The following is a 12,933-nucleotide window of genomic DNA, read 5'->3' on the forward strand; positions in this document are numbered from 1 at the left end:
TCTCTCTCTGTGAGTGGGGAGTCTCTCTCTGTGAGTGGAGAGTCTCTCTGTGTGAGTGGAGAGTCTCTCTGTGTGTGTGCGGAGTCTCTCTGTGTGAGTGGGGAGTCTCTGCGTGCGGGTAATCTCAGTGTGGAGCTTTCCTCAGTGCGGGGAGTCTCTCTGTGTGCAGGGAGTCTCTCTGTGCGGAACTTCCTCTCCGTGCGGGGAGTCTCGTCGGCATGGAGCACCTCGCCGCGCTCAAGAGGAGCCTGAAGCAGTGGGAGTCCGAGTTCGCGTCACGCCACCAACGCAAGGCTCGCAAGGTACGGGGGGTGCCCGGGGGCGTGGGGGTGGCATCGCATCTCGAGTGCGAACCGGGGAGGTCAGTGGTCACCGTGGCAGGGAGGTCAGTGGTCAGGTCAGTGGTCACCGTGGCAGGGAGGCCAGTGGTCACCGTGGCAGGGAGGTCAGTGGTCACCGTGGCAGGGAGGTCAGTGGTCAACGTGGCAGGGAGGTCAGTGGTCACCGTGGCAGGGAGGCCAGTGGTCACCGTGGCAGGGAGGTCAGTGGTCACCGTGGCAGGGAGGTCAGTGGTCAACGTGGCAGGGAGGTCAGTGGTCAACGTGGCAGGGAGGTCAGTGGTCACCGTGGCAGGGAGGTCAGTGGTCACCGTGGCAGGGAGGTCAGTGGTCACCGTGACAGGGAGGTCAGTGGTCAACGTGGCAGGGAGGTCAGTGGTCACCGTGGCAGGGAGGTCAGTGGTCACCGTGGCAGGGAGGTCAGTGGTCAACGTGGCAGGGAGGTCAGTGGTCACCGTGGCAGGGAGGTCAGTGGTCACCGTGGCAGGGAGGCCAGTGGCAGGGACGCATGGCCATCATCCCGCAACCGGCCGGGTGGCTCGCAATCGCGGAGAGCTTGCGAGCTCATATCCTTTGGTTGTGGGGGTTGACTCAGCCCATCACTATCATCATCGTCGTCATCCTCATTCTCATCATCCCTCCCGGGTCGATAAACTTAGTAACACCTCATAGGAAAGACGAAGTGAAGGGAGCTGTTTACTCCATAATAAGAATCGCTTCCGCCACAGGAATGCGGAGTTCCACACCACTGGCTCGGGTGTTGTAAAGCAGGAGATGAACCTGTGCCTCAATGCAAATTTTTTTTACGGGACATTTCACTTGACGCCATCGCTCGAGTGCACGGTGTCAATTGAATTCAAACACCCAACGACGCGCGTACACACCGTTTACATCTGTAGCTTTGTGCTTATACAATTCACATCACACCCGCATACATGTCAACCCCTTATCAGTGCCCTAACTTATTACAGACCAATTCTGACCTTATTGGTCATCCAGTGCCCCTTATAACCCTCAACGTTCGTCCTACAAAGTCCCATCAAAAGGGAGAAACACAAACAAATAGACACATTTTGTGTTGCCCATATTGAAACGGCTGTACGCCGTTTGGACCTGAAAACTTAATTTCCCTGTACAAGAATACGGGGTAAACCGTATGGGTTGACAGGTTTGCACCAGGTCAAACGTATACGTTTGGGTTTTTTTTCCCCAGGCGATCCGCTAGTCTAAAGGCTGAATCAGTCCGGCGATCGTACATTTTGTTGAATGTTGTTCAAACAAGAGCGTAGTACTACGTACATCATCACCCCATGAAGAGTCTTTTGAGTTTGAAGTGGTAAGATGGGAATAATATATACAGTAACTTTTACAGTGGCATATTTATTTTTGTCTATTTGTGTTCATGCCAATTCCGTTCCAGGAAACAAAAATGCCAAAAAACCATATACAGAATACCTTAAAACGCAACGTTATGCAAAAATTTACAAAAATTAGCTCTTTTGAATAATTATGTGATTTTATCCGGCGTTTTTGAAAATCCGACGCACCCTCCCCCCCCCCCCCCCGAAGCCGCTGTATGATGGATGATCTACTCTGAGTACGTAAATAATAATTATTGGATGTGCATCACCAGTCAATGTGGCCTGCGACTCTGGCTGTAAACTGGTTGCAAGAGTTGTATTCGGAGGTCGAATGGCAGTTTTGAGAGTCGCGTGGAAGACAGAGCCGCTCACGTGTTGCCTTGTGTCTGCGTTTCAGGAGGACATCGAGGCCGAGCCCGAGATCCAAGGTGAGAGAGGTTTGGGGGGTGACTCGGGCAGGGATGGGAGGAGCTGATTTTGTCACTAGCGACTTCAGCGAAAGGCATACCTTATGAGTGCATGCCTTATTACAGCCCAATCAAGACCTTATTGGTCACCCCGTGCCCTTATAAATCTCAACGTTCATCCTACAAAGTCCCATCACAAGGAGAGAAATACAAACAGACAAAACATTTTTTGCCTGCATTGAAACGGCTGTATGCCGAATGGCCCTGAAAACTCAATTCCCCTGTACAAGAATACAAGTAAACCGTGTATGGGTTGACAGGTTTAATAAATCGGCATTTTGTGACTCCCACTGCCACTGTGTAGCATATTATTACGTGCCAGGGACTCTATGAGATGATAGGACAATAGTCCGAGTCCATAATTGGCAATAAGTAACGGCAAAGCAGTTATAAGTGACTCAGAATTGTGCGCAGTTGCGTATACAGTACACGACTTCCCTGAAGGCATCAACACCTTCAGTGAGCGCGATGCCGATCACACAACGCGGTTCGAATTCGACCCTCGATCGATGGCTGCGCCATCGCCGCACACGCGTCGAATAAAAAGCAAGGGACAAGTCCTTACTAACTAACAACTCCTCTATCATTTTTCATTGCTGGAGGGGTTTCCCCCCCCGCCATTGATTATATATGTATCTCCATGGGTCTCTTATGTATTTATATGGGTCTCTATGCATCTCTATGGGTCTCTATTTTCTAAATTTCTCTGTTCAAGAATGTAAACCGAAGGGTTTATAGGTATGGAAAGGAGAGGACGGCAGTGATCCAACACAGAACAACAACAGCGGCACATTTGTATTGAAGGACTGTGTGTTGTCTTCCTGTGGTCTGGGACTGGTTTTATTTGCTGTTTTACGGCTTTTCCCAAGCTTGGGAATTGATGACGCAATTTGAACGCGATATATTTTATTTACGGGGCGCCACGGTGGTGTGATGTTATCTTCCTCGCCTGGTATGCAGGAGGTCACGGGTTCGACCCCGACCTCGACGCCTGTATATTTGGAGTTTGCATGTTTTGCTACGCGGTCGTGGAGATGTTATCTCCGGGTCCTCCTGTATTTCCCCTCCACATTTAGAAACATACATTGAGATTATTTAGATTCATAATCTTGGTTCTTTCGACAAAGTCACGTAGAAGAACTAAGAATATGAATCCCTGCAGTCACGAAAACTTTAAATAAAAATAATTTAGATTATTTAAATTTCCACATGATAAGCCACTTTGTTGAGCTATCATTTGTGGCCAGGTCGCTTCTGAAAAATAAGTTAATATCTTAGTGGTCTTTGCCTGGTAGGATGGGGATGGTTTCATTTTATTTGTATATTTTTGGGTGAGTTGTTAACCTTTCTTGTATTTTGCACTACAATCGTGGTTTTGTTTGTTATTGTAACGTCCCTATTAGCCCCTAATCAACATCTGTGAAAAATCGCTTTATAGCTCATCGGATTCCTCCAGTATAAATACATATTCTGATTCTGAACGCCATAAGCTGCACAGAGAATGCGTTATTCTTAGCCGGGCGGCCCAGCGGTGGAGCAAACGGCTTGCAATTAGAAGGTTGTGAGTTCACATCCTGGTTGGGGGTTGACTCTCGGCCCATTATCCCTCCAGGGTCGAAAAAATATTTACCGCTTTGTGAAGAAGTCAACATCGGTTTCTTATGACTCTCCTTGCTGCCGTAGGAATGTGGAATGCCCACTGCTGCCTCAGGTCTGTAAATGAAAAGAGCACCACAATTTGGGGACTCACTTTGACGTTTCCTTTAACCTAGTGCCGTCTCTCCCAGGGGTGTACCAGGAGTACGCAGCCCTCAAGAAGGCCCAGGCAACTGTGCAGCCGGTGGTGGAGGAGCCTTCACTTAAAGACGACGTGAGAGACACTGCCACGAAAACTCCCACGCCTCGATTCTCTATCACTGCCTTGCCTGTATACACTAAGATCAAGATGTCCTCACCGTTGATGCCACCGCAGCTCCTCGCTATCAGTGATTTCTCGCCTCGTTCAAAATTCCGCAGCTGTTGCACAGTAGTAGGTTACGCAGCGACCACCAAGATCTGCCCTGACAGTCACCCGTCATCTGAGCTTAGGTCTACCCCTTGGTTGCCGGACTCGTAGAGACCGCTCCAATGCTCATCTCGGCAGTTGGCCCTCCCCAATCCTGCACGCATCTAAATAAGTGAATGTGATGCATCTCTTCTAAAGCGCTACACTGTTATTTGTATCGATCTTTCCCATTTTGTAATGGCGTACATGGTTACATGACTCGCTGAGGAACCTGTAGACATGATGAAGTCGGTGTTGTGTGCAACATCTTGTCTGGATTTATGAATGTTGCTGCTTTTGTTAGGTCTCAGAATCGGACACGTGGGGGTCTCATCTCAACAGAAAGAAGCAAATAAAATTGCCCGTCCCTCATGAAGCTTCACTACAGGGCAGCCCCGCACAGCGTTATGGCTTGAAGCTCAAAGAAAAACTGGCTCCGTTCTACAAGGCAAGTGCTTCATGCTGCTGCAGTGTTGTTATTACTGCTCTGCTTATTTACCCAGGAAAGCCTCACAGTCTTCAAAACTATTTTTCAGGGCAGTCCTGCCAAGTACAGGTAGTCCCCGACTTACAATGGTCCCCGACTTACGATATTTCGATCTTACGATGGCGATAGCGATACGACAAAATTGTAAAAGATTTTTAATTTCGCGCGGCAGGCAAACGCAGTAGCGTTACGAGGTACGATATTGTAACTTTATCATCGCCATCCTCCTCTTCCGACAACTAAGTTAATGTAGCCATCAACAACCTAACATCGTTCAAGTGTGCAGACGACGGACAGAATCTTGGTGAGTACACTAGAATATGATACGTTACGATACGTTCAATGCATGTATGATACGTAGCTTTAGCAATTTCATTTCAGGGTTACCACGATACGTACGTTCAATGCATGTTAAAAGTTTTTTTTTAAAGCAGATAGGATTGTTTCCTGAAAAAAACTTTCTATGAAATTGCAGTTCATATCGGTAGGCTAAGAATTTACCTTGTTTTTATACTTTCAATGTTACTGTGCAATACAGTATTGTAATTAATAAATATTACAGTATATAGTTTATACAGTACGGTACTGCAAATTGCTCTGTTTTGCTAAATTATCATCATTCTTTAAGACTCCTGGGTAGGCTAGGCCATTTTCGACTTACGATATTTTCGACTTACGATGGGGTCGTCGTAACGCATCTCCATCGTAAGTCGGGGACTACCTGTATTTAACAGCAGCGTCTCCATCGTAAGTAGGGGGCGACGTTTCTGTGTGTAATCACAATTGAATAATTTTTGTAAGTATTTGGGATTGTTTGACCAATAACATTTAAATTGTTATTTATCAGCGGTAGGAAACTGGAGAACCCAGAGGACATTAATGCAGAAAAGTAGGAGAACATACAAACTTCACACAGAAAGAAACCAGTCAGGAATTGAACCCAGGCAGTTATTGTTGTGAGGCACAAGTATTACCACCGTGCCACAATGCCTCCCTGACAGGGTCCTCCTAAAAAGCATCTCGAGACTCAAGCTTTCCTACTTAAGTGTAATAATAACGAACTTGTTTTTTTATTATTATTTGTGATTCAGGATAAATACAGAGTGTCTCCTAAACAAAATACCAGCGGAGAGAAGAAGGCAGGTGTGAGCGGCAGTGTCGCACACGGGGGCAGTGCGGTCACGATGGACAAGAAGGGTCCCTGGGCCAGCATGGAGGAGGACGAGGAGGAGGCCGATCTCTCAGGACTGGCCTTCACTCGGGTACCACCGTCCGTGACGAGGACTGTGCGTGACCTCGCCGTCTCTTCGCTCGAGAGACGGAGCGGGTGTCTAGCGGGGAGCGTTCCTACTCCCACAGGCCGGCCGGTGTCCTCCATGGCATCCCGACGCCGAGATGCGACGGGGGAAGGCGCGAGGGATAGGCTGCAGAAATGGTCATCTCTGGACACCGACTGGCTGGACAGGTGCCAGAGATCGACAGGGATTGCAGAATCATGTGACCTTTCACTGCCTGTCCCACCTGCTGCTACCTTGGATGGACTCACAGATGTTTCCCGAGACTTGGAGACTGCCACAGCCAATGCTAACTGCGGTGCTCATTCTGCGCTAAATGCTAATAATGCCTTGGTAGAAATTACGCTGGGCGAAACTATGCTGGAAACTGTGGCCCCTGTAACAAATAACTGTAACAGGGAGATGGTTCAAACTTCTGATAAAGTAACGAACAGAATTGGAAATGTTTTTGATGTATTTGAAGATATCTCAATTGACGGAGGAAAAACGGATAAAGGATTTCTGCAGAGTGATGATGCCTTGTGTGAGAACGAGGAAAAAAGTCGAATTGAGTCGATGTCTCGTTGCCATGTAACAGAGCGTAGAGAGAATGACACCAATTTTTCAAACGTACAATGTGCATCCAGTGTAAAGTCGGCAAAGGAGGGTCTGCAAGATAGAGCACCGGGAAGCCCAGATGGCGGTGCGATTGTGGAGTTGGCTGAGCTTGACTCAGCAACTCCGTCTCCTGTGAGGCAGAAGAGGCGTAGAGCTGTCTCTGCAAATAAAAGCAATTCTGAAAAGACGCCAACAAAAAGAAGACGCGTGGAAGCTGCTGGGAGAAAGTCTGTGGAGGCGAGAGCAGATGATGAGGGGGTGGCGAGCAATACGTGCAGAAGAGGAGAGGGAGGTGTGCATGGCACTGCAGATGAGTCGTCGCTTGTCAGGGAGTGCTCTGGCAGTGAACGCAGTGTCTCTGTGCCTGGGAAGACCTCTGGACCTTCCTACAGGTATTGCCTTCCACATACACTCTGCACAATGGGAACCTGGATTCCCTAAAATGTATCGTACGTCATACAGTATTCTCTTGTTATTCGCGTTGGATACGTTCCGGAGATGCTCGTAAAGAGCAAATTTTGCGGATGATGATATTGAGCTTTGAAAACATATCTTTTCAATAACTGTGCTAATCGGAGGTGCGCAGGAAGGACAACAATCTAAACACAAAACGCAGTTTTAAAGAAATGAGTTTTCAATCTAGAATGTGTTTTCAATCTAGAATACATCACTTTTTCTCTATTCACTTTCATCAGTTTATCTCTGATCGCTTTATCTCTCATCGCTTCCTCTCTTGATTGTGTAGAATTCCAGATGTGATTTGCGAGCAGCCAAAATCAGTGCCAGAAAGTTCATGAATAACAAGGGAATACTGTACTCTATTCTATTAAAGTTTTGCTGACTGGCTCCGTGCCTGCCTTGATGGGTAACTGGCTCACGCATGGTGGTGACGTCACTGCTTACATTTGGGTGGTGACGTCACCTGCAACCTACAGTGTTTTTTGTGGTAGGATCGGGTGTGGCGGTCGCAAGCCTCCAAGATTCAGTTTTCTACGCATCTAAAAATATTGTCAGGTCCTGCAATTTTCATATCAGGGCTCTGCGACACATTCTATCACTATTGAGTTGTGACAATTCTACTGAGGTCTTCCGCTTGGTTGTTCAGACTCGTGGAGACCACTAGTCTGACTAAATAAGCACTCGATGCAATTTTCCTGCTTCCCATATCTGTCCCTCCAGATGAAAAGTTAAATTATTGTTTATACATCCCATCGGCCACACGGCCTTCTGGGAGTACATCATTTCAGAAGTATTGGTCCAACACAAGGAAAACTCTTGACCTTTTTCAACAGTCAATGTCTCTTCAGCAGGGTCAAGCTTGCTTCAGCCAATGCTGGTGAATTGCCAGATGTTTTTTTGGCAAAGACCGTCTGTTAGATATGGGTAACAAGCTGGACTCAAAACTTAAGAATACATCGCCATTATCCTCGTTGTGAAGGATGTCTGACTGATTCTTTGTAATCATACAAATCCTGCACAACAGAAAGCTTGGGTACATCGTATATTGTTGTATATTGGATATAGTTACAAATTACATGAAAACTTGTGTTGGTGTTTTGCGTTTTTCTGGCCAGACATCAAGAGAACTTTGTTCGACTGAACTTTAAGGCAAAGACGTTTGTCAGGAGAGGTCGGGGCGCTCTGAATGGGCGTCAGCTACGCAAGCAGGTGAGGGCGATGCCTTTATGGAAGTAATGTTGGGGTTTTTGCATCACCAAACAGGTATAAATGTCCAGCAATGAATATTGAAGGTTTACTCTGTAAGTGAGAAACGAAGGGGCCTCAGTTGGGTTTAATTTGGTGACACAGGTGGATAACATTCAGCGACAGGCTGTTGTGCAAGAGAGACCCGTGGAGTACCTTAGGGGAGATGTAACACGGTTCGCAAGAAATTAACAATACGGAACAACAATAAATAATCTGTTTACAGCACGAGGTAGGCGCTTGAACATTCTTTACAGTACACGGGGAACACAAACAAAAACACAGAGTTTAAAAAGCATGGTTAACACGTGCAAGTGAAATGGTTATTTTAAATAAAGTATGGAATTAAAATAAGGCTGGTGATGGAAGTGATTTTATTTGAAACCACCAAGTGAGCTCGTTCCAATAAAGGGGAGCAGTGACAATACCTTATCCTAAAAGAAAGTTTGATTTAATTATTGGCGCATAGAGAAGCACGAGAGAGGAATGTTTAGGGCAGTGTGAGGGTGGCTGGGGGGGATGAGACGCTCATGTAGGTAACCCGCTGATTTGTCCCTTAAGGACGAATGATGCCCAGTTGCGCTGCCTCTGGGTGTCGAGGGGAGGTAAGCTTGCATTTAAATACGAGTCGATGGCGTCACTTGCGGTAGCGAGCAGCGCGGACGCCCTGCTGGGCGCTGCTCACCGTGCGTCCGCTCTGCTCGTGTGCAGGTGTCGAAAGAGAAGTGGCAGAAGAAGGGCCGCGATTTTGGCGGTGGCAAAGGGCGAGTCCGAGAGGGAAACGCCTGCTTCAAGTGTGGCCAAATGGGACACTGGGCCAGCCAGTGCGGGAAAGGTGAGTGGATGCTCCTGGTGATGAGGTGGGAATTGATGAAGTGAGTCACTGCCTCGAGGACTAGCAAATTGGGCCCGTGTCTCAAACCCTCTTGGGTATTTACTAGGGTGGTGAAAATCGTTCTCTGTGCATTCCCGATAACCGCATGAAATAATGGCAAATAACAACTGGTTAATAAGCGGTTTATTACCGGTTACAGTGGTACCTCGGTATACGTCGTTAATTCGTTCCATAAGGTAGGAGGACTTATACCGGAAGTGACGTCTACCAAACGAATGTTTCCCATATGAAATAAAGGGAAAGGAAATAATCCGTTCCAGAGTATAAGAAATTATATTTTATATGGCATATTAAACATTAATGGGGTTGTATAACATAATGTAGACACTACTTATTACTAAAATGCGTACATAAATTCAAATGCATGCATAAATAAATTAAAATAATTTGAAATAAAAAATACCTTGCTGAGAGGAGTTGAATGAATTCGCAAAAAATTCACGTTAAAATGGCAAAAAGCACGTGAAAATTCACAGAGTTCTAGCAAGGGTTGTGCCCTGAACGAGATCTACAGGCAGACTGAAGAGCGGCACTTTGTTTGAGTCGTGAACGGGGTCTACGCGGGTACACGGTGACCCATCCCGACCCAGACAATTTCTAGCAAGCCCCTCGTATCCCAAGCAAGACGTCGTATCCCCAGACAAAACACGACGTGGACCAAATTCGACATATTCCATAGCGGTCGTATACCGAGGTATGACGTAGTTACTATTTTTCATTACCAACGTTCCACTGGAAACGGTCACCGTTCCCTGACTCCTATAACCGGCATTTGGTTATAATCCACATCGCAGAAATATCTCTCTCTAATACCGAGTGGTCATGGTTCCTTTTACCCTACCCGGTTTTTTGTTGAGTGATTGTTTTGTTTTCTTCTCCACAATGACGCAACTGATTATTCTGCTATGTGTTGGAGAGTAGTCCCTCGGTTAACGATTTTAATACATTCCACGAAAACTACTGTGAACCGAAATAACTGTGAATCAAAGAGAGAGCCGTTTCCACTGCCAAAATAGAAAACGTCATGTGAGCATAGCCAGTCGAGGTCTAAACGCTTGTAAATGGGCGTTGCTGATTGGCTGAAGCATGCTCAGCCCTCTTTACGAGCGCTCGGATTGGCCGAAATTGGCGCCCACGTGCATGACGTAAACATGCCGTTAACATAAATGTTAACGTTAACCGAAACCATGGGGTCCTATGAGAGGCAAAACGTTAACTGAAAAACCATTAACCAATGTCACTGTTAACCGAGGGGACGACTGTACAGTTTTGCATTGGACTAGGACCCACAGCTAACGGAGAGGGTCCTTCCCTATGAACATCTGGCAGTTCTCGCCAGCATCGGCAAGCCTATCCTGCCGCTGTTATTATTCTTGGCCATCGTCCCTTCCAGTGATAACGTGTCCTACCCAAGCCCCACTCACTTTTCTGAACAGTCGAGATGATGTCTGCGTACGTTCTCTAATCCACGTGCTCCTCTTTTGTCTCTCTCTAATTCCGAGCGAGTGTCTTTCCACGCTTTGTGCACTTTCGAGTTCATGTTCTGTATTTTTCGTGAACGGACACGGTGTTTCTAAACTATACGTCACAGCAGATCCCGCGCTACTGATTGAAAAGTTTTCTTTTTCAGGCGCATGACTGTGTTACATTACCGATTTATCCAAATATGAAGCTACATGGTATGATAACGTTTAAGAGAGGCTTTTATTTTCCCAGGACATTTTGCAAAAAAGCCAACGAGCCCCAAAGTGGAGGAAACGGAGGAGACGACGTCCGAAGAGACGAGCCCGTTTCTCACCCTGGAAGAAGTGACAAGGATGGTGAACCCAAGTGCCGGTGAGGCAGTCTCTCTAGACAGAGTGAATCTCTGTGTGTTTGAGGAAGTGTCTCTAGACAGAGTGAATCTCTGTGTGTATGAGGCAGTCTCTCTAGACAGAGTGAAGCTCTGTGTGTATGAGGCAGTGTCTCTAGACAGAGTGAATCTCTGTGTATATGAGGCAGTGTCTCTCTAGACAGAGTGAATCTCTGTGTGTATGAGGCAGTGTCTCTCTAGACAGAGTGAATCTCTGTGTGTATGAGGCAGTGTCTCTCTAGACAGAGTGAACCCAAGTGCCGGTGAGGCAGTCTCTCTAGACAGAGTGAATCTCTGTATGTATGAGGCAGTGTCTCTCTAGACAGTGAAGCTCTGTGTGTATGAGGCAGTGTCTCTAGACAGAGTGAATCTCTGTGTATATGAGGCAGTGTCTCTCTAGACAGAGTGAATCTCTGTGTGTATGAGGCAGTGTCTCTAGACAGAGTGGATCTCTGTGTGTATGAGGCAGTGTCTCTAGACAGAGTGAATCTCTGTGTGTATGAGGCAGTGTCTCTCTAGACAGAGTGAATCTCTGTGTATGAGGCAGTGTCTCTCTAGACAGAGTGAATCTCTGTGTGTATGAGGCAGTGTCTCTCTAGACAGAGTGAATCTCTGTGTATGAGGCAGTGTGTCTAGAGAGAGTGAATCTCTGTGTGTATGAGGCAGTGTGTCTAGACAGAGTGAACCTCTCTGTGTATGAGGCAGTGTCTCTCTAGACAGAGTGAATCTCTGTGTGTATGAGGCAGTGTCTCTCTAGACAGAGTGAATCTCTGTGTGTATGAGGCAGTGTCTCTCTAGACAGAGTGAATCTCTGTGTGTATGAGGCAGTGGCTCTAGACAGAGTGAATCTCTGTGTGTATGAGGCAGTCTCTAGACAGTGAATCTCTGTGTGTATGAGGCAGTGTCTCTAGACAGAGTGAATCTCTGTGTGTATGAGGCAGTGTCTTTAGACAGAGTGAATCTCTGTGTGCATGAGGCAGTCTCTAGACAGAGTGAATCTCTGTGTGTATGAGGCAGTGTGTCTCTAGACAGGGCGAATCTGCACCAGATTTTTAGATATTTGACATGTGAGATTCCTCTTTGTTGCTGTAATTGGGTCCGTACCCTTTGCCATTTCCCCAGTGACGAGGTGCACAGCTGCAGCAGCTGGGCTTGTGGAGGAGGCCGGCAGCTCAACACTTAACCCAGCCGGCCATCTGCCTGAGAGCGCAAGCGACGAGAACCTGCTGCTGATGAATGTGGAGCGGCCCGCGTACGAGCCGGAGGTGGTCCAGCTGCAGTCCATCGAGCCGCTCTACCCGCCTGGGCCCAACGGGGATCCCATCGGTGAGCATCCCTCCCCAACACTCGCTCAGCACCCCTTCCCAACACTCGCTCAGCACCCCTCCCCAACACTCGCTCAGCACCCCTTCCCAACACTCCCTCGGCATCCCTCCCCAACACTCGCTCAGCACCCCTTCCCAACACTCACTCAGCACCCCTCCCCAACACTCCCTCGGCATCCCTCCCCAACACTCGCTCAGCACCCCTCCCCAACACTCTCTCGGCACCCTTCACCAGCACGCCCTCAGCACGCATTGCTTTCTGCTTTGTCTCTGTGGGATTTAATGTCATATTATTTACCGTAAACAGCTTCTGTCAAGCAGCCAGATGCCTCCACATGTTTCTCCCTCCACAATATAAATAAAAGTGTTTATTATACATCCCATCAGCGACACAGCCTTCTGGGAGTGCATAATTCAGCAACATTCGTTAAACAACACGAGCAAAACCCTCAACCGGTTTCGACATTCAGTGTCTCATCAGCAGAGTCGTGCTTGGTTGAATCAATCCCAGTGAACTGCCAGATGTTTATAGACATCTGGCAGTTAGTTTAACACAAAACTATAATAC

At 47.3% G+C, this 12,933-nt stretch overlaps 1 protein-coding gene across 1 annotated transcript in view; it reads left to right on the forward strand.

Moving 5' to 3' along the window:
* The window catches only part of RECQL4 (RecQ like helicase 4), a 29,752-nt gene that overhangs the window by 1,416 nt on the left and 15,403 nt on the right, over positions 1-12,933 (forward strand). The window contains exons 2-10 of the mRNA XM_032962677.2: positions 170-302; positions 2,097-2,127; positions 3,954-4,036; positions 4,515-4,658; positions 5,789-6,981; positions 8,164-8,257; positions 9,005-9,128; positions 10,905-11,024; positions 12,163-12,366. Of these exons, the coding sequence (XP_032818568.2) occupies positions 219-302; positions 2,097-2,127; positions 3,954-4,036; positions 4,515-4,658; positions 5,789-6,981; positions 8,164-8,257; positions 9,005-9,128; positions 10,905-11,024; positions 12,163-12,366 (2,077 nt within the window). The 5' untranslated portion in view covers positions 170-218. The remainder of the gene's footprint in view (positions 1-169; positions 303-2,096; positions 2,128-3,953; positions 4,037-4,514; positions 4,659-5,788; positions 6,982-8,163; positions 8,258-9,004; positions 9,129-10,904; positions 11,025-12,162; positions 12,367-12,933) is intronic.

The sequence above is a fragment of the Petromyzon marinus genome, chromosome 29, assembly GCF_048934315.1.
Source record: "Petromyzon marinus isolate PM22_M1 ecotype Great Lakes invasive population chromosome 29, UKy_Petmar_22M1.pri1.0, whole genome shotgun sequence".
NCBI classification, from domain to species: Eukaryota; Metazoa; Chordata; class Hyperoartia; order Petromyzontiformes; family Petromyzontidae; genus Petromyzon; species Petromyzon marinus.